General features: G+C 49.9%; 1 protein-coding gene across 1 annotated transcript in view; it reads right to left on the bottom strand.

Moving 5' to 3' along the window:
* LOC147748826 (PAN2-PAN3 deadenylation complex catalytic subunit PAN2-like) overlaps positions 1-21558 on the bottom strand; it is a 771836-nt gene that overhangs the window by 633019 nt on the left and 117259 nt on the right. Inside the window, exon 6 of the mRNA XM_086928597.1 lies at positions 6323-6522. Within this exon, the coding sequence (XP_086784723.1) occupies positions 6323-6522 (200 nt within the window). The remainder of the gene's footprint in view (positions 1-6322; positions 6523-21558) is intronic.

Raw genomic sequence — 21558 nt, 5'->3', positions numbered from 1 at the left:
CTGGCTCCGGCCGGACATCACGAATCCGCCCCACTCTGCACCCACCGTCCACGTCCCGAGCGGGCAAACACCTCGAGGAGGTCCCCCGCGATCCTGACCTGAGATCCGGCAAACCCCAACCTGCCTCAAGCCTCCAGCCGATGCCTGCAGCCTAAATCCAGAAGGTCCCCCAACCGCGACCAGGAGCTGGTAAGAAGATCCAACCCCAAAAGGCACCCCTGCACCCGACGCCCCAAGGCCTTGGATGGCCAAAGCGACGGTGCCTAACCAACCAGTAACTTCCCAAATTACCTCTCGAAGTGGTGGTCGCACCCAGAAGACCTTCGTCCCCTAGCATGCAGTGCCTTTGCAAACCGCAAGTTACCTATTGCAAACAGGGCGCCAGACGTCGAAACAGCACCCTGCACCTGGCCGCCCTAATGCCGCTGAGGGTTCACCTTTGGTGGTACTTTGTTTCCCATATGCTCGGGGCTAAAGTCCAGGAACTTTGCTCCCACAACCAAGTGGCCTGCTCGTCAGCTGCCACCAACCGGAGGCCCCCTTTCCCCCATTGGATAACATTGGGCCTCAGCACTCTGCACCTGGCCGCCCTAGTGCCGCTGCGGGTGTAACAAGAGTGCATCCTTGACCCTGGGGGACCCCTGAGTCTACCCCCAGAACCTCGAATCCCACTACCAAATACTTACCTCAAAAGTGTGGAGTTTGAAAACCTAAAGAAATTCTTTAAAATTGTACTATTTAACCAAAACGATTTTACTTTCTTGCATAGGGGATTCTTTCATTGAGGTACTGGATTCGGTGTTGTGGAGGGATTTGCAGGCGTGAGTTTTGTAGCTTTTAATCCGGTCTTTTTGACGGGGAGCCAGTGGAGGTCTTGTAGGTGCTGGGTGATGTGGTCTTGTCGCAGGGTGCCAAGAACGAGTCTTTCTGCGGCATTCTGGATGGTCTGGACTTTGAGGAGTAGACATGTGTTGACTACGACGTAGAGGGCGTACCCATAGTCTGGTCTGATGGTTAGGAGTGTGGCTGATCTTTCTGGATTCAGGGGGATCCATTTGAAGGTCTTGTCAAGGGTATTGAAGCATGTGGAAGATTTGGCGTTGATCTGACAGTTCATGGTGCGGGAGGAGTTGATTATGATACTGACGTTATGGGTGTGGTCCATGGGTGCGGGAGGGTTGAGGAAGTCGGTGGGCCAACAGGTGTTGTCCCACGCGGAGGGGGTGGATCCGAGGACAAGGACTTCCGTTTTCTCAGAGTTGAGCCAGAGAGGCAGCTGCTGCTCATCCAGGTTGCGACGTCCTTCATTCCTTCTTGGAAACTGTCTGGCGACGTTGGGTTCCTTGATGAGGGAGAGGATGAGCTGGAGGTTGTCGGAGTAGGATACTATGCTGAGTCCGTGTTTCCAGACGATGGTAGTGAGGGGGGCCATGTAGATGTTTAAGAGTGTGGGGCTGAGTGAGGATCCTGGGGCACTGCACAGCTGATCTCTGTGGGTTCAGAGAGGAAGGGCAGGAGTCTGATTCTTTGAGTTCGGCTGGTGAGGAAGGATCAGATCCAGGCTAGGGCAGTTCCCTGTATGCCGGCGTCATGGAGTATGGCGGCTAGTGTGCAGTGGGAGACGGTGTCGAAGGCTGCTGAGAGGGCTAGTAGGTTGAGGGCTGCCATGTGGCTTTGGTCGTGGAGTACGGATGTCGTCTGTGGCAGCTAGGAGGGCAGTCTCAGTGCTGTGGTTGCTGCAGAATCCGGAATGGGAAGTGATGAGGAAAGAGTTGGATTCTATGAAGTTCGTGAGCTGGCTGTTGACTATCTTCTTAGCGACTTTGGCTGCGAGGGGGAGGAGAGAGATGGCTCTGTAGTTCTTGAGGTTCATCGGGTCTGCGGAGGGGCCATTGAGGAGGGGTTTGACTTCAGCGCATTTCCAGTCATCTGAAAACGTGACTGTTTCGAGGGTGCAGTTGATTGTACATAGTAATTTGGGTGCTATGGTGGAGGGGGCTCTAGGGAAGATGGGCCGCGAGCAGAGGTTGGTAGGGGCTCCTAAGTGTATGCTCCTCATTGTCTTTGCGGTGTGTTCTGTGGTAACAGGGATCCAGGGGGTGATGGTAGGTTGGGTGGCGTTGCCGGTGGTAGGTGTAGTGTCTGTGCCTTCGTTCCATTTGTCAAAGTTGTCGTAGAGAGTCCTGATCTTGTGATGGAAGTAGGAGCAGAGTTTGTTGCAGAGGCCCTGGGAGAGTGGGACGTCAGAGGTTTCGTTGGGGGATTTGGTGAATTCTATTTATTTTCATGCTTAAGAGTCCCTTAGAATTGCTAGTGTTGGAGAGGATTCCGTCCTGGATGAAGTTCCTTTTCGTGGACCTAATGAGTTGGTGGTGTTATGTCATGGCGTTTTGTAGCCGGTGCATGCTTACAAGGCTTTGCTGTTACTCCATGCTTTCTCGAGTCGTCGGCACATGCATTTGGATTCTCGGAGGTCCGTGGTGAACCAGGTGGCTTTCGTGGTACATTGTGTTTGAGTTCTGGAAGGGGGAGTGTGTTTGAGCAGTCGGTGATCTATCTGTGGAGTTTGCTGGCTGCAGAGTTGGCACGGGTAGGTGGAGAAGTGTGGTTGAAGGAGAAGTTGAGGTGCTCTTCGGTGATCTTGCTCCAGTTCCTGCATGGGGGCGTGGTGTACGCTTGTGTGCGGTTGGTTTCAAAAAGGAGAAGTGGACACAGTGATGGTCCGTCCAGAGGGGTTGCGTGGTGTGGCTGAAGTGAATGTTGCTTCCTACTGCAAATATGGGGTCGAGGGTGTGTCCTGCCTTGTGGATGGGGATGGTGATGAGCTGCATCAGTCTGAAGTTGGTGAGGTTATCCAGGAGGGTGGTGGAGTTGGGGGTCGTTAAGGTTGTGGAGGTAGAAATTCAGGTCTCAGAGCAGTGGGTAGTCTGTGGAGGCAAGGGTGTGGGGCGCAATGAGGTCTGCGATGGTTGTGGTGAACGTGATGAAGGGTCCGGGAGGTCTGTAGGCGAGGGTTCAGTCAATCAATCAATCAATCAATCAAATGCATTTGTATAGCGCACTACTCACCCGGGGGGTCTTAAGGCGCTAGGGGAGGGGGGGTCCGCTACTGCTCGAACAGCCAGGTCTTGATCTGCTTCCTGAAGGCGAGGTGGTCCTGGGTCAGGCGGATGTGGGTCGGGAGGGAGTTCCAGGTCTTGGCGGCGAGGTAGGAGAAGGACCTTCCCCTGTGGTGGCTCTTCGGATGCGGGGGACGGCGGCGAGGGCGTGACTGGACGATCGAAGCTGGCGTTTGGGAGCGTAGAAGTTGAGGCGGCTGTTGAGGTATCCTGGGCCTTGGTTGTGCAGGGCTTTGTGTGCGTGGGTGAGGAGACGGAAGGTGATTCGCTTGTTGACCGGGAGCCAGCGCAGGTCTCTCAGGTGTCCGGAGATGTGGCTGCGGCGGGGGATGTCCAGGATGAGTCGTGCTGAGGCGTTCTGGATCCGCTGGAGTCTCTTCTGCAGTTTGGCGGTGGTTCCGCGCTAGAGGGAGTTGCCGTAGTCCAGTCGGCTGGTGACGAGTGCCTGGGTGACCGTCTTCCTGGTCTCGGTGGGGATCCACCGGAAGATCTTGCGTAGCATGCGTAGGGTATTGAAGCACGATGAGGAGACGGCGTTGATTTGTCTGGTCATGGAGAGGGAGGAGTCAAGGATGAAGCCCAGGTTGCGTGCGTGGTCCGTTGGTTTGCGTGCGCTGCCTAGGGCGGGGGGCCACCAGGAGTCGTCCCAGGCGGAGGGTGAGGATCCCAAGATGAGGACTTCCGTCTTATCAGAGTTCAGTTTCAGGCGGCTGTTCTTCATCCATTCGGCTACCTCTTTCATCCCTTCGTGTAGGTTGGCTCTGGCGGTGTCGTTTTTTTATTTATTTTTTATTTTATGCAATTTTTAAAGCGCGCAAATACCCGTACGGGTGTCTCGGCGCTATCGTTACAGAACTCACTTCTTGCGATGAGGGGGAATTAGGCAGAGAACAGCCATGTTTTAAGGCTCTTTCTGAACTTGAGCAGCGTAGGGGCCGTTTTGATGTGGAGTGGTAGTGTATTCCACAGCTTGGCAGTAGCGATCGTTGGTGAGGGAGAGGATCAGCTGGGTGTCGTCGGCGTAGGAGATGATGTTGAGGTTGTGCTGGCGTGCGATGGCTGCGAGGGGACTCATGTAGACGTTGAGGAGGGTTGGGCTGAGCGAGGAGGCTTGAGGAACGCCGCAGATGACTTCGGTGGCTTCTGATCTGAACGGGGGGAGGCGGACTCTCTGTGTCCTTCCGGCGAGGAAGGAGATGATCCACTCCAGTGCCTTCTCCTGGATTCCGACGTTGCTGAGGCGCTGTATTAGGGTGCGGTGGCAGACTGTGTCGAAGGCCGCGGAGAGGTCTAGGAGGATGAGGGCCGCCGTTTCTCCGTTGTCGAGCAGGGCTCGGATGTCATCGGTTGCTGCGATCAGGGCGGTCTCGGTGCTGTGGTTGGCTCGGAAGCCAGACTGCGAGAGGTCGAGGGATCCGTTCATCTCGAGGAAGGCGGCCAGCTGTTTGTTGACGGTCTTCTTAATGACTTTTGCGGGATACGGGAGTAGCGAGATGGGTCGGTAGTTCTTGAGGTCGGTGGGGTCGGCTGATGGCTTCTTCAATAGGGCGCTGAGTTCTGCGTGCTTCCAGCTCTCCGGGAAGGTAGCGGTGTTGAAGGAGGTGTTGATGATGTCCTGTAGGTGGGGTGCAATGATAACGTCAGCCTTGTTGAAGACGTGGTGGGGGCAGGGGTCGGTCGGAGATCCGGAGTGGATGGAGTTCATCGTGCGGATGGTGTCTTCGGTGCTGATCGTGGTCCAGGCGCCGAGGGTGGTGGTGGGGGGCAGTGGTTCGGTTGTGGCGTGCGTCGGTTGCGTGCTGAAGCTGTTGTGTATGTCCGTGATCTTGTTGTGGAAGTAGGAGGCGAGGGAGTTGCAGAGGTCTTGCGAAGGGGTGATGTCGTTGTTTCCAGCGTTGGGGTTGGAGAGCTCCTTAACGATGTTGAAGAGTTCCTTGCTGTTGTGTGCGTTGTTGTCCAGTCGTTCCTTGAATGCCGTCTTCTTGGTGGTGCGAATCAGTTGGTGGTGTTTTTGGGTGGTGAGTTTGAGGGCACTCATGTTGTCCGGAGTGGGGTCTCAGCGCCAGGCGTTCTCAAGTGCTCTGCAGTTCTTCTTGGAGCACTTGAGTTCGTCGGTGAACTGGTGATCTGGGGATGATCTGGATTTGGAAATGGAGGTGTTCCATGGGGGACGAGGAGTCGTTAGTGCTGGCTGTTGTGTCGGAGGGAGTTTTTGTGTAGTCCACCTCCAAGGTGGTTGGGGCGGTCTTTTCTCTGGATCTTGTACCCATCGGTGACGTCGGGTGCGGAGCTAGTGTTGGTCCAGGTCTCTGTGAGGAAGGCGATGTTGAGCGATAGGGTGTTGAGGAGGTCCCAGATTTCTAATGCGTGTAGGTAGGTAGCGACCTTTGAGGAGGATGCAGCTAAGGGTTTTGGGCTTGCTGGCGTCCGGTGGGTTGGAGTTAGCAGGAGGGGTCCGGAGGTGGGTGAAGGTGCGGCGGCAGTGTCAGCAGGAGAATTGGCAATGGGTAGTGTCAGGCGTCGACAGCTGGCAGTTGTTTCTTCCTGGGTTGAGTGCAAGGAGGGTTGCTGAGTTGTAGCAGTGGGTGGTTGGAGTAATAGGGTCCCTGGCGCTAGTCGCGTTCAGGCGCAGACTGGCTTGCTTTCTGCATGGCTGCCATTAAGTGGGGGTCAGGGGAGGGAGCGAAGCTGGGAGGCAAGGGAGGGGCACAGGGGCAGCAACCGCAAGGGAGCAAAAACTGCAAACAGGGAAGAAGAGTGAAAAAAAGGCACAACAGGACAAATAGACAAAAAGGCACAAATATAACAAACAGACAAAGAGGCACAAAAGCGACCAAATAGACAGAAAGGCACAAAGAACAAATAGGCACAAAGAAGGCAGAAACTGCACAAACGAGGCACAAAAACGCCATAGATAGACAAAGGCAGAAAGACAAGGCAGACAAAAGGCAGAAAGACAAGGCCGAAAACCACAGAAAGGCTGGCCAAGCGGACCAGCATACCCCTACCATCCGCTATTTTTAAGCTGTGCTCACATTGGCCAAAGTCAATAAAGAGTGCACATCATCAAACAGACTGCAGCTAACCCGAACAAATCGGTTGGAGGACGCTGTTCAAAGAATGAGTGAGAAGTGTACTGCCCATTGACCACCCCTTAACCTCCAGTTTAACTCCGATTAGACGGGCCTCGCCCTCAATCTCACCTGCCTCCGACGCCACGGTAGGCCTGGGGCCCCTCCTGCTCCTGTGTTTCCTGGTGGAGCTGTGTCAAGATGAATCTGCACCAGCTCTGAATCAGGCGGCCCAGGTTCACCTTCCCCGTGGCCTCGTCCGAGTCCGCCAGGATCAAACCCAGGGCAGAGGCTTCTGGGATGGTGCGGAATGCTCGCAAGAAATTGCTGGCCTGGAAATTAAAGGGGAGGGGGATACCGACGTCAGAGAACAATCTGAAGAGACAATAAGCGAAAACAGGCATTCTCTTAAACCTTTACCAGTTAGGATAAGCAAGACATTACTTATGTCACCCACAGCTTTTCTCAGAGACACATAGCATCTTCTCCTCAGACGTCCACTTCTCACAAACAAATAGGGAGGTACTTGTAGGGTGACCAACTGGCAAGGGTGCAAATTCAGGACGGTGAGTGTAAAAATTCAGGACAAAAATTCAGGACAGGAGGTCAAAATTCAGGACAATACTTCGTGACAAAAGGTACGTTTTACAGACATATCAGAGGAGGTCGAACAATAGTATATAATTAAGCCCATCCATAGCCAAACATATTCAACCATTTGCAGACCTATATATCATGTATCCTTCCATCCATCATTTCACTCATCCATCCCCCATCCACCCTTTCGCTTACCAATCCATTATCCATCCATACACCCTTTCAACCTTTCCATCGGTACACGCATCCATCCACTCTTCCACCCATCCATCCATTTATTCATTCAGCTATCCAGCCATTTAGCCTTTCACCAATCCAGCAATCAGTTCACTTACTCATCCATCCACCCACTCATCCTTCCACCCATTCACCATTTCAGTCTTTCAGCTTTCCTCCCATTCTCTCAATCAACTCTTTCACGTAGCCATCCTTCCTTCCACCCTTCCACCCATCCATCTACTCATTCACTCATGAATCCATCCACTGATCCTATCGCTCATCCATCCTTTCTCATCCATCCACCCTTTCACTCCTTCACTTATCTAACCATCCTTATGTCTATCTACCCACCCTTTTCACTCTTCTGTCCATCCATTCAACCTTTCACTTATCAATTCATCAATCCATCCATCCTTTCACTCATCCATCTATCTATCCTTTCACTCATCCAGCCACACATTTAGCCATCCATCTACCCTTCCACCCATATATCCATCTATTTACCTTTTCTCCGATCCATCCTTCCACTCACTCATCCATCCACCTTTTCTCATTATCCATCCATTCGCCCTTTCACTAATCTATCCAGCCATCCACCCATCCCTTTACTTACTCACTCGCCCACCTTTTCACATTAATTATGAACTGAACATTTGTTGGCAGAGTTGCAGACAGAAGAGGCCCATCAAGAATTTCACCCTTCCTGTAGTTCCTAAAGCAAGGTGTGGGGTGGGGTTCGCTATGTGCCCCTGCACATAGGCAATCTAAAAAAGTGGAAGTCATGCATGATATACAGTGCCAGGCCATGAGGTGACTGACATGGTGTTGTTTCCAGAGCCTTAAGTGGGATGAAAAAACTGGGAGGTCTCTCAAAAGGGGGTGTTCTATGTAATTAAGGGCGTGGCTTAAAACACCTATGCAAAAAATCTGTGCTTAGTATGGTGTACCGCCTCTTTTGTCATTGTATCCAGGTATATAATACAAAAAGTAACATTACACCTGCAACAAGACAGAACTACTGGCTTTGTCAATGGTTGTTAGTTGCATAAAATAAAAAAAGCAGCAATCATGGCTTCCTTGAATATAACATTGAAAATGTAATAGTTCTAAAATGACAAGGCTGAGAAAGAACTCTAGCTCCTTCTTTTTAACTTCTTTCAGCAGCTTCTTTTCTTGAACTGGATTCTCGCCTAGCAGCATTGGCGTTTTTGCGCATTTCTTCCATCTGGCAGAATGCCCTACCCTAGACAGAGGCTGGGGAGGCCCACCACAAGCTTGAACAGCCCAGACTGGGCATTGGTCATTCTGTATGTGGCAATCAGCCGCATACAGAATGACAATGGGCAGGATGGGGCTGCTCTTGTGCTCCGCGGAGTGCAGTGTGAGGGGGCCCCACCAGGGAGTTGTGGCTTCCCTGCAATGCCCGAAATTACGGACAAAAAGCGTGCATAAGAGAGGTCCAAATTACAGACTGTCGTGAAATTTATCAACGGTTGGTCACCCTAGGTACTTGCGCAGCACAGGCTTGCTCGTGTTACTTCAGAAGCAGACGCAGGTCCTAGGCAGTGAAGAATGATGCACCTTAAACGGCAGGTCGCGCTTTGCTGGGGTAGGAAGAAGGTACCCTTGCTTAACCGCATCGCTGTGGCGGCTTTTCCCGCTGTGTGCGGCAAATTTCAAAAAGCCGCGTTACATGGCGAGCTCAGCTCGTCATCCGCACACTACCATCGTGGCTGATGACGAGCTGAGCTCGTCATCAGCAGCGAAGAGGTTAAAGATTGGTTGAATGATGTCATGTATGGCCATACACAACTCAGCACATTTTGGGAGCTTATGCCCCATCCTCGAGGCCCCGTGACATATGGGAGCCATTCCTAGTCTGGGCCCGGAAACAGTCGGAGCCTCCTGACAATGCGCATACTGTGGATGATTAGTAGTATTATTCACTTCTGTATTGTAGGTGCCTGTTTATACCTGTATATAATTTCTTGGGCTCATGATGTCAATGTTGTAGGCATGTTTATACATCTAGTCTTTATACCCTCTAAGGCTTATACAGAAATGTGTATAATATGTTATAGATTGATGCTTATAGTTCTGGAATCTCGATGCTATATGCGGGATTGTGTGCGTGGATCGCCCAATGTCATTCATTAATTCTGCTGTCATCTACTGTCTTGGTCTGATACTTATTTTAAGCTGATGTACTATTATGCTGGCTCTGAGTTGTAATTGTCGGTTGTTTTCCTCTTCGAAAACATAAATAAAGACATTAAAAAAAAAAAAGAATGATGCACCTACTGTAGAGTGGACGCACAGCATAGCTCGCATGGGACTATTAAAATCATACCATGTGTATCACATCACAGGGAATAGTCCAGGAGATCATTTAGTGGCAGCAATGTTGCCAATCATACACACAACAAATCAAATGAACACTCAAGGCCTCTTCAAATCCTATGTATGAGGTTATTATGAATTTCTAAACAAGAACAGTACATGGAGTTCCAAGAGCAGACTACGCAGTGGGTGGGAAGTGAAACAAGTACAAGGAAGTATAAAAACACTGCACAGTCACCCATGGCAGCTATCATGCGAATAGACAAAGTGCATCCTGTAATCTAATTACTGAATGATCTTTAGTGGGAGAAGTTCATAAAACTGCTTAGCATGTAGTGTCACAATTTCGACCTGAAAGTCAATTTGTCAAGCCTCATCAGAACGCGGTCCCCGGTCTTGAGCGTCTAGACAAAATATGGGACGGTCCTTTCACTGAGAAAGAACACATGAGAATGAGCATGACATTCACTGGAAGTTTGTTGAAGGGATGCAAGTGGACACAGTGAAAACATCTCTGCATGTGGTCAAGGGGCGGGGGGGGGGGCATTGCATGACTACTGTGAGAAGTTGGCCTGGTATATGATGCTCAGTATTCTAGTGAGCACCTTGCACCAGTCCAAACAACCCTTATGGTGATGGTTGTAAAGCCATTATAGACCAGCTATCCTAGGGGTAGCATGGACAAAGCAGTCTTAGGCTAAACTCAAGAGGGCATGTGAAGCCAGCTGTTTTACCATATGCAATCCCTTTAACACCAAATGAAAGGACAACACACAGGATATATATTCAAAATATATATGTATTTATTTCTAAACAAACCCCTGAACTCTTTATGAGCACAGAAGCACAAGCGCAAAACAAGTAACTTAATAGAATAGACAAAAGTTGCACAATTATGGATAGGGCAGGGTGGCCCGCTAAACCATATATTAAAAAAGTGGTATAAGTACCACGTCACGAACAATGGTAAGGCCTAGGGCCTTGGGAATCGCTGGGGCTACACATGACTAACAATGGTTAGGGAGCAGGAGGCCCACAGGATGCATGTGCAGTGTCTAAAGGCACACGCGTTCACACATAGAAGTCAATGGGTGCGTAAAAGTTAAAAGTTAAAGGTTTGGGAGTCTTCCGACTGGACTAGAACTCAACCACTTGAAACTAGGACACTAGGAGTATAAACCTTTACAGGAGCACCGTAGTACTCTTGTTACCTAACCCACAGGAAGCGGGTGCAAAGGTCCAAAAGTGTGTCGGGTTTCGTCGTGGAGATCTATGGAGCCTTGGAGAAAAGATACTGCAGGCGGCCAGAAGAGAGGAGTCCGGGTGGATCCAAGGGTCGATCGAAGATGTAGAGGACCTGAAAGCAGATGGGACAGAGTTTGGGTCACTAGCCAGTGACCAGGATGGAACCAGGTGATGTAGCGTTGCAATCAGGTGCTGATGGGAGGCTTGTCTCTGCAGCCACGTGGACCAGGTGGCGTCGACGACGACCAGGAGGCAGGCACGGACTGTCCTACGAAGGCTCTTGCTGTCGGCGGTGTCGGCTTCAAGATTGGGGCCACAAGTCTTGGCAAAGGCAACCTACGCAGGAATCGATGTAGGCTTCTTACTCAGACCAGCAAGGTCTGAGGGGTTGCTTCTTTTGAGGGAAGCAAGGGCCAGTCTGGAGCAACCATACCAGCAGTGTAGTTTCACAGATTCGTCGCCAAGATGGCCAGTAGCCAACGGGCAAGTGACCGGCGAGACGCGTCGAGCAAAAAAATGCAAAAGGGCCCCACGCTGAACTCGTGGAGTATGCAGGGCTGATCTTTGGTGCAGATGCTGCTCTGGGCTGGGGCTCCTCAATCCCCAATGCACAGCTTTGAGGAGGCCTCGGGGGCTGCACAGGTAGCAGGTCGCAGACTTTTCAAGATGGCCGGTCTCACATCTCTCGTCGCCTCCACGGGTCTCAGCTTTGCAGGGACTGTGGATCGGGCTGTTGGATGTCTGGGAATCCGGTTCTTGTCAGGCTCTGGGCTCCGGCGGGAGGCGGCGGCAAAGCAAGTCGTTGATTGCTGGATGGTGCCGGCTTGTGCAGGGTGGTCACTCATTGACCACAAGGGAGATTCTTCAGTCGTCTTCGTCCAAAGTAGAGTGATGAAGGTCCAGAGTTTCGTTTCAGTGTTTCAGTCAGGATAATCTAAAATCTCTAGACTCAGCTCCTACCTATATACCAATCTTTGGGGCTGGATTACCTGCTAGGTCCTTCCTATGGGTGGGACCAGGGAAGGGGGCGGTTACACCCCTTTCCCTTCGTCCAGTTTCACGCCAGAGCTGGGGCTGGAGTGCCCCAGCACCAGTTTGAATTGGCCTATGCATGGGACACCTTGTGTGCCCCAGGCAGTGTCTCAATCCGTTCAACCCTCCCTGTCACAATACACAAAGTCCTGTATGGGGTGGTGCTAGCACCTCCCAAGGCAGGAAACCTATTGTCCAAGACTCTCTCGCTGGAAGGACTCCCAGCAGCAGGAGGTCAGACTTGTGTCTGTGGCAGCAGCATCCATTTTGTGATGCTGAGGCTCTGGTTAACTTTAACCGGAAATAGCAGGAACAACATGTCTTCTCCCTCTAGAAGGGTGGAATGCTACCCCCGTTGCTAGGACTGGCGAGGGGGTAGTATTCCAAATCGTAGGACACCTTACTCGACATGTTTTGATAAAGCCAAACCATAGCTAGCATTTAACTGAGAGGTTCATAATGCACTTAAGAGTATATGGTATGGTAATATCCTAGAACAGCTATAAGGACATGGTTCCGAAAGCTGCAGACAGGCTCAGCTCATGCAAGAGCACCATCTCACATAAAACCAAGCACTCTGCCTCCAGGATTGTTAAGGCCTGCCATAGGAGTGACTTATAGGTGTATATGTGTCTAGATATAAGGTTAGATATAGGTATACTATATCTAAAGCAAAGGGTGATTACACCTCCTTGCCCCAGCTGAGTGATCAGCCAGTTGTGTCAATTTGGGTGGCCAGCCAGGGGTGGCATAATACACGATGCAGCCCCTGGTAGGCCTTGGATGCACCTATGCCCTGGGTACCTATAGTACACTGTACAGGGGCTAATAATGTGACCCAGTATCCAATTGGAGATGTACCTAGGGTACATGGAGTCCATTTTAAAGAGAGAGCAGATAGCCTGGGGCCCTGATTAGCAGGATCCCAGGCCAACTAAGTCGAAAACCAGATAAACACTAGGCAAAAAACGGGGGTAACCATAGTCAGGTATCCACCTTCCTACAACTACATCGTAGTGATCTAACAGTGAAAGTCATTCAGGCCGACCTCCTGCCATCTTGTGAATACCTATGCATAGAAGTGACTGGGGGTAAGAATCATTCATGCAAACTGCACACGTTTTACCACCCCCCTTGAGACAACCTTCCCTTTACAAAATATATCATAGACATGAGTTCAGCCACCGCAGATTTCCAGGGCACTCAGATCTTCCTGGGAGATTTCAACCTTCACTGGAACCACGTAAACGAGGTGGTGGTTAGTACCCTTAAATCCTTCCTACTTGACCATAACCCCATCCAAATATGTAACAGCCCTACACATCTTTCTTTGGTGGGCAGGTACTCTCGAACAAAAGGAGAGAAGAGGGGCATGTATTAGGACAACTGTTTGGTCGTGAAATGGGGGGAAAAGGAGTGAGGAACCAGTGCTCAATCGAACGTCTATAGACGTGTGCTTGTGCAGGAAAAATGCCAGGAGGTTGAAAGAGTAGGCAGGCACCCTACTAGTCTGCTTTCTCCCTCCTCCCGACCCAACCTGCAAACCGTTCGCAAACCTGGGAGAGCCATGCTCCTCCGGGAGTGTGGCTGGGCACAGCATGTTGACGTTGGCCTCCTGGCACACCAGTCTTCCAGGGTTCCTCAGGATACAGAGGTTGCTGCAGGGATTCTTTTCCGGGAGTCTCCGTGGCGTTCCAGTGCACCTCCTCGTCTGCTCTTCTGGCTTTTTGACGTTCGCTCCCTCGTCCTCAATATTCATGGAATGGCCCAGGGAGAGGGACGTCAATCTCCTGGGCGGGGTTGTCGTCAAAAGCAGGAAACAATCTGAGCGAGCTACAAGAGACTGCATTTACCAGAATGTCAGGGGCGAACCTTGCCTGAGAGGTCAGCGGTGTGCTCCCACATCCTGTTTTCTATTTAAAGTACTCCTGTGAGTCATTCAGCTGACGAGATCGTGGATGAAGCACCTGCGAGCCAGTGAGAGGTACCGGACCTGATATAATGTTTGGCAGCCTACTCAGCAAACCCCAAAATACAAGACTGTATTCTCTACTGATGATGGTTAATAAACCAGAAACACGTGTCTAGAGATCAGCACTATCTGCGCCAACCTTGGCGAAATACTCGAAAATATCGGAGCGAGCTACAAGAGACTGCATTTACCAGAATGCCAGGGGCGAACCTTGCCTGAAAGGTCAGCGGTGTGCTCCCACATCCTGTTGTCTTGTCATCAAAAGCATTTCCCTTAAAGGAGCCGTCCTTACAAAAGGGGATATCTGTATCCTAGGGGGTACTTGAAGCGCAAGTCCAGTCGTCCGGCTGTAAAGAAAGGAGAGGATATGGTTCAGAGGGCACAGTCCACCAATCCAGGTGAGGTACATTCCCCACATTTCCCTCCTGGTTGTCCTGCGGGACTTGGGGTTTGCAACAGCATATCAAAGGAGCCACTTTAGATCTTGTCATTGGTAAGCCCAACTCTTTCCTCCTGGAGTCGATCCTCTCATATGACTGGACGGACACCTATTGCATCACCTTTCTCGTCCTTGAATCGGTCAGAGCAAGCAGGTCCCAACCTAAGAACCCAATCCTGTTGAAAAGATGTTTACGGGACATCAACTCGCAATACCTGTTGGCGCTTTGTGAGAATATATTACCCCACTATGAACATGTCGGATGTCCATGACCTTACGGCCCACTATAACCAAGCAATGCTTAATGTACTTGACTCAGTGGCACCACTTCAGCTTAAAAGAGTGTCCTCTAAACGCTGCAAACCGTGGTTCAATGATAGTCTTAATGCCAAATAAAGAAATGTAAGACTTGCAGAAAAGAAGTGGCGATCTTATCCCACTCTTGATCATCTTTGCCACTTGAGATCCTTGTGAAGCATATACAATATACGCGTCAGAGGTTGGAAGACCACTTTCTTTAGAACTCAACTTGATCAAGCAAAAAAACTGTCCTAAAAAAAATGTTTGAACTCATCAAGTCCCAGGCTAACAATCATCCTAACCTCTCGGCTCCGTGTCAAAGCATACTGCTGAACTGTGAAGAATTCGCTGTTTTTAGGTCTCGCCTGTCGATGCGCATGCGCATCGAGCAAGCGAGACTATTGCGAGTTATCCACTCTTTATCCACACTGCAAGGAATCGTGGCGATTCCTTGCAGTGCACGATAAATTTAAGCTCAATGCGCATGCGCATTGAGCTTAAATGCGCGTGCACATGCCCCCAGCCGCCTACTCTCTCTCTCAGCCTTCCCACAACTCCGCCCCCTCACTACTTGATTGCACGGCCGCTAGGCCGTGCCTCCCCTACTCTCCTCCCCCCTCCTCCTCTCCTCCCCTGCCTGCCTGCCTGCCGCTAGGCCGTGCCTCCCCTACTCTCCTCCCCCCTCCTCCTCCTACTCTCCTCCCCTGCCTGCCTGCCGTGTCGCACCTCTCCCCTCTCCGCCCCCTCCCCTGCCCGCCGTGTTACGGTGAAAGGCTTGTTGAGCAATCTGGTTGTTTACAAGTGAGCTGTTTTGACTTGGTTAAAATGTTTTTTTAGCTTCTAAAGTTGTATTATTTAAAAAAAGATGTTTCTCCCGCTCTCCACAGTGCGGTGTTTGCACACACAGTATCCAAGCGCTTGCTCGTGCTCGGCATGTGAGTTGTGTTGTAATAACGGCCGCAGCTCACGCTCTGCAGAGGAAAGGAGCCTCGCGCCGAGTTGTATTATTTAAAAAAAGATGTCTCTCCCGCTCTCCACAGTGCGGTGTTTGCACACACAGTATCCAAGCGCTTGCTCGTGCTCGGCATGTGAGTTGTGTTGTAATAACGGCCGCAGCTCGCGCTCTGCAGAGGAAAGGAGCCTCGCGCCGAGTTGTATTATTTAAAAAAAGATGTCTCTCCCGCTCTCCACAGTGCGGTGTTTGCACACACAGTATCCAAGCGCTTGCTCGTGCTCGGCATGTGAGTTGTGTTGTAATAACGGCCGCAGCTCGCGCTCTGCAGAGGAAAGGAGCCTCGCGCCGCATGCATGAAAAGCGGCCAGACTTCCCTTGAAGGGCCTGCTTTCTGTTTCAGGATTAGTCCTCTGCATCCGTGACTTCCCATTTGGACAGCATCAAATATTTATCCCGCCCTTCTCAGGGGTGTACTGGTTTGCATTTGTCTGCCGAATTTGCATTCCTGTCTCGTCTCTCCGGCGACACAAGTTGGCCCGTGACGAGGCTCGTTTTCAAAGTCTCGGGTCATCGGTCTACGGTTGAAGTTCGTCCTGGCCGCGCCTTCTGCAGTTTAAACTCTTCCCTCCCCGCAGGACTGCATAGCTCAGCCTTCCTTCTCAATCTTTGCTCCAATCGATTATCCTACACTGTGGCTCCTACAGTGTTTTCAGTTGTTTCTCCCACAAACATTGTCTGACCAGTGGCCTGACACGAACTGGTGTTGCCCCCCTCGCTCCAAAATGTGATTAGGAGCCTCAGAGGCTCCGTGTCTCACAGATATTCATTAGCCTTGAGCTGAAACGGGGCTTCTGAAATATTGGAGATGGGGAGGGGGGGGTGGCAGGGCTGAACTGTATGTCTTTAACGCATGTAAGCGTTTCACCTTAGGTACACTAGTTTATTTGAAAATTATTTATTAAAAGTGAGTTTTTAACTATGGACTGAGAAGCCTTCCTGTGCCCCGTCAGGTGACGTTGCGTACAAGTAACGAAGAGGCAAACCAGTTGTCACGTATACCTTAAATGTTGCCTAGATTTGTATTATAGGTGGAGCAAAGTTATAAGCTATTAAACACAAAAGATGTTTTTGAACAGCTCACTTATTTAAAGGTACTCTCATATGAAGGGCCCTCAGTGAAATAAGGTATTTGCCTAAGATCACACAGTTTACTCCAGCAATAAAGGCTATATTAATTCCACATTCTTTTTTCTCACTGTGTAATTTAGCTGCTACCTGGTTTAATTCTTTCTTGTATCAAATGTTATTGCTTTGTCCTCAAATTTTGGAGGGTGAGACAAGAGGTGGGTGACTGGTAGAATCCACATTTAATGTTGGGCAGTTTTAAATAGTGCAAACCTTTCCCATGGACATAAGAGCGCTTCACAACAAAGACTAAGGCTAATTTTGTTATTTTTTCTATATAGGGTAATGGCACTCACTCACCCTCACCCACACTCACCCTCACCCACACTCACCCTCACCCTCACTCACCCTCACTCACCCTCAACCCCTCACTCACCCTCAACCCCTCACCTACCCTCACCCTCACTCACCCTCAACCCCTCACCCTCACCCACCCGCAACACCTCACCCTCACTCACCCTCAACACCTCACCCTCACTCACCCTCAACCCCTCACCCTCACTCACCCCCACTCACCCTCAACCCCTCACCCTCAACCCCTCACCCACACTCACCCTCACTCACCCTCAACCCCTCACCCACCCTCAACCCCTCACCCTCAATCCCTGACCCTCACTCACCCACACTCACCCACACTCACCCACACTCACCCTCACTCACCCACACTCACCCACACTCACCCTCACTCACCCTCACCCACCCTCACTCACCTTCACCCTCACTCACCTTCACCCTCACTCACCTTCACCCTCACTCACCCTCAACCCCTCACCCTCACTCACCCCCACTCACCCTCAACCCCTCACCCTCAACCCCTCACCCTCCCTCACCCTCATTCACCCTCAACCCCTCACCCTCACTCACCCTCAACCCCTCACCCTCACTCACCCTCAACCCCTCACCCTCACTCACCCTCAACCCCTCACCCTCAATCCCTCACCCTCACCCACACTCACCCACACTCACCCACACTCACCCACACTCACCCCCACTCACACTCACCCACCCTCACTCACACTCACCCACCCTCACTCACCCTCACTCACCCTCACCCTCACTCACCCTCACTCACCCTCACTCACCCTCACTCACCCTCACCCTCACTCACCCTCAACCTCATGCTAAAGATTTACAAAAAAAACCATTAACAATTCTAAAAGCACTAACTCTAATGCTGCGAGACCTATTGCATTTCTAATGCTTGTTTTAACTGAGAAGACTGCTAAGATCGAGACTGAATTATGCTTGGCCTGAGATCACCTCTCGAACGGTCCGATAAACAACCTGCGCCCCTCAGAGTCTTATATCACTGACCCTATACAGCCCTTCCTCCCCAAAAACAATAATTCCTGGAGTCTGTTCCAAACCTTGGATGAAGTCACTATTCGCAAAATGCGTTTGACTTTGAAACCTTCCAATCACTACAATGACCCTCTGCCATCGAACCTTTTCCTGGAAGTGAGATCCTCCTTACTAACACTCTGGACGATGATCGTCAATGCTTCACTTACGCAAAGTGCTATTCCGGATTGCCTTAAACCAGGTCAAGTTACCCCGATCCTAAAGAAACCAAATGCTGATCCCACGGACCTTCTTAATTACGCTCAATCACTAACATCCCCACCTTGGCAAAACTCCTGGAGAAATGTGTGCTCGCCCCCAACTGTGTCATCACATTGACCATTTCCAACTCATAGTACAGAGTCGGCGCTAAAGCACATAGTGGATGATGTGCTGAGAATATTGGATCACAAGGACTTGTGTATTGATCCTCCTGAACCTTTTTTCAGCATTTGATACTGTCAAACATGATCACCTAATTGACCTCCTGGAACACAGGTTGGGGATGTCTGGGCCTGTATTAAACTGGTTCTCTGTGTTCCTTCAGAACAGATACCAAAGTTTCAAGGTGAACCAATCCGTGTCCCATCCTGAACCAGTCACCTTGGGGGTCCCCCAAGGCTTAGCACTGTGCCCCATGCTCTTTAAACTGTTCATGGAGCCTCTGACAAATTCTAAAATCATCCAGCATTCATTATCATATGTATGCGGATGATACCCAACTATACCTGAAGATAGCTTCCCCCGAAGACATTCAGTCCCTCAACTCAGTCCTGATGGAAACTCAAAGCTGGTTGACACACAATCACCTGAAGCTAAATGCTCTGAAAACCGAATCCTTACTGATCTCACCCCACAACCAATCCCTCGTCATGGAACAATGGTTGAATCAGCTGATTGCTCTTAACTGTAGACTGCAACTTGTGGACTCGGCATCCTCACTGGGCGTCATTCTAGACAAAAGCCGGTACATGCAGAAGCACATCAGTTCCCTCACCAAAGGAGAGAACTTCCAACTCAGCTTACTAAGGAAACTCAAACCCTTTCTCCCTGCTCATGACCTAAAGGTGGCAGTACAAGCATTAGGGATCTCAAAGCTGGACTATGGTAGCGCAACACTTTGCGGCATGCCTAGAGTGAGGACGGCTCCTCTCAGAGCTACCTTCAATTTTGCTGCTAGGTTCTTAACCCCTTCGAAGCTCATGACGAGCTCAGCTCGTCATGAGGTACACCTCTCGTACACATGACGAGCTGAGCTCGTCATGGAGCATGGGTTTTTAAAAACTTCAGCGCAAGGGAGGAATCCTCATAGCACCGATGGTGTTAACTGGCACAAAAAAATACAACCACATCTCTCCGGACTTGCGGGACCTGAATTGGCTTTAATATGAAGCTCGGATCCAGGTAAAATTTGCATGCATGGCTCACAAAGCCATCCACTTCAAGACCCTGCTGTACCTCCCTCAGAAAATGGAGATCTCCTGTGGTTCTAGAGCCTCCAGAAGCGCCAGTACCAAAGACAAATAATGCAGCCTGAAATTAACAAGGCTACTCAGGCCAGTACTACATCCTGAAGTGAAAAAGGATAGCCAGATAGGTGTATAAAGCCGGGCCTGTAGCATTCAGGGTATTATAGTTCCATCCACCGGGGAGGAGGGCGGGTTGCTTCTGACTATAACAGAGATACCCCTACTAGAGAACTGGAGTTATAGGTAAGAAACTACGCCTTCTGTAGTAGGGGATCCATGTGTATAGTCGTAATCATGTGAATAGAATGGCAAGCACATCCCTACAAACCAAACCCAGCAGTGGAAGAAACAGACAGAACGACTACTGTGCAAATAAATTTATCCGTGAAGCTTGCTCAACCTGAGCATCTGCCCTGGCATCAGAGTCCAGGCAGTAGTGTTTAGCAAAGGAATGGACTGGCTTCCAAGTGACAGCTCTAGAGATGTCTGCAATGGGGACATTACGCAGTTAAGCCGAAGTAGCAGATTTACCTCTGGTAGAGTGAGCCTTAGGTTTACCCCCTAGAGTCTTGTTAGCTTTCTGGTAACATAGTTGAATACAGGACACAATCCACCTAGAGATGGACTGTTTAGAGGTGGCAAGACCAGTCCTGACCGATCCATAATTAACAAATAATTGATCCGTCTACGAATCTCCTTGGTCTTATCTAAGTAAAATGTCAAAACCCTTCTCACATCAAGGGAATGCAGGGACCTTTCCCCCAGAGAGGAAGGATGCTGAAAAAACGTGGGCAAAGTGATCGTTTGATTCACATGGACATCTGACACCACCTTAGGAAGGAACTTTGAGTGAGTTCTCATCACAACCTTAGATGCATGAAATACAGTATAGGGCTCTTGGCAGCAGAGAGCCTGGATCTCACTCACCCTGCGAGCCGATGTTATAGCCACAAGGAAAGCAGCCTTCCAGGATAGATGCTGTAGAGAAGCCTTATGAATAGGCTTAAAAGGCTCCTTCATTAATCTAGACAGCACCACATTAGGCTCCCAGGGAGGCGAATGACGCCTAATGGGAGGAAACACCTTCTTCAAACCTTCCAGAAAATCTTTTATGACTGGGATTTGGAAAAAGGAAGTTTGTGAAGGGCATTTCCTATACGCAGCGGGCGTATCTCACACCACACAGGAGACATAAGATGTTCCCTACAGCTACAGCAAATTGCCTTACATGCATAGAGATGGATGCAGGCTTTGCCCATGTGCTAGAGGGCCTGCAGAGCATTAGCTGTATTGGGGGCAGATAGCAAAAACACTGACTGAAATAGTTGGTGGTCAGACATGGAACACAGCTAAAAGCTGTGCGCTTGGGATCTACCCACATCTAAAGGGTTACAAAGTGCAGGCATGCTTTGTGGATTTAGTATTAATACTCGCCAAAAGACTTATAACAAAGTGGTGAAAAGCAGTGAGACCGCCAACGATTGACGCATGGAAAGAAGAGGTAGAGAAATGGGGCCTGGCAGAGAGAGTGGCAATCCAAAGGGAGGAACAGCAAGGGCATCATAAGATACCCATAGTGATGGCATGTATGCTGTGGAAGTCCTTCAAGACGTGGGACGGAATATGCATTCAAACATAGAGGGTGTAGCTGCTGCCACATTGACACGTAAGCTAACCATACCACTAATATGCTGTAGTACTGACATTGTATTGCCCTCCACCACAGACATAGGAAAGAAAAGTCCAACAAGCATTGTGGTCTATGTTTTGAGTATGCAATACAGGAATGTACTCCTTGTAATGTTGTGTAGTCGCAGGTAATGATATACTTTTCTTAAAACTTTGCAGACCACCCTTTGTGATGCCCAGTTAGTTAACTTTTGGGGGGTAACCAGGATTGTTTTATTATATGCATTAGCAATACTGTAATCTTGATATAACAGCTGAACCTAGTAGATTTGTTGCGGACATAGACAGTAATTGGTAGACAAATTATGGGACTGTATTACACCAGTGTGTTAACAACTGCATTGCATCAATGTAACTGTAGTCCTAGCACTGCGGTATTCATGTATTTGCAATCTTGTCTCGGAAGAAATACCAAATGTACCAGCAAAGACTAATTATAAATTCAATAAAATGTGTTTTTTATAAAAGGAGAAATTCTTGAACATTTGGGTATTGACAGCATATCACCTTTAGGTCTAGGGACACCATACATTGATTTGATAACAGCAGATCTGTCAAATAATTAGATGAACCCTCTAAAGAACT

The sequence above is a fragment of the Lissotriton vulgaris genome, chromosome 1_1 (genome assembly GCF_964263255.1).
Source record: "Lissotriton vulgaris chromosome 1_1, aLisVul1.2, whole genome shotgun sequence".
NCBI lineage: Eukaryota > Metazoa > Chordata > Amphibia > Caudata > Salamandridae > Lissotriton > Lissotriton vulgaris.
The sequence above is the reverse complement of the archived record's forward strand: the minus strand, read 5'-3'. Positions and strand labels throughout refer to the sequence as shown.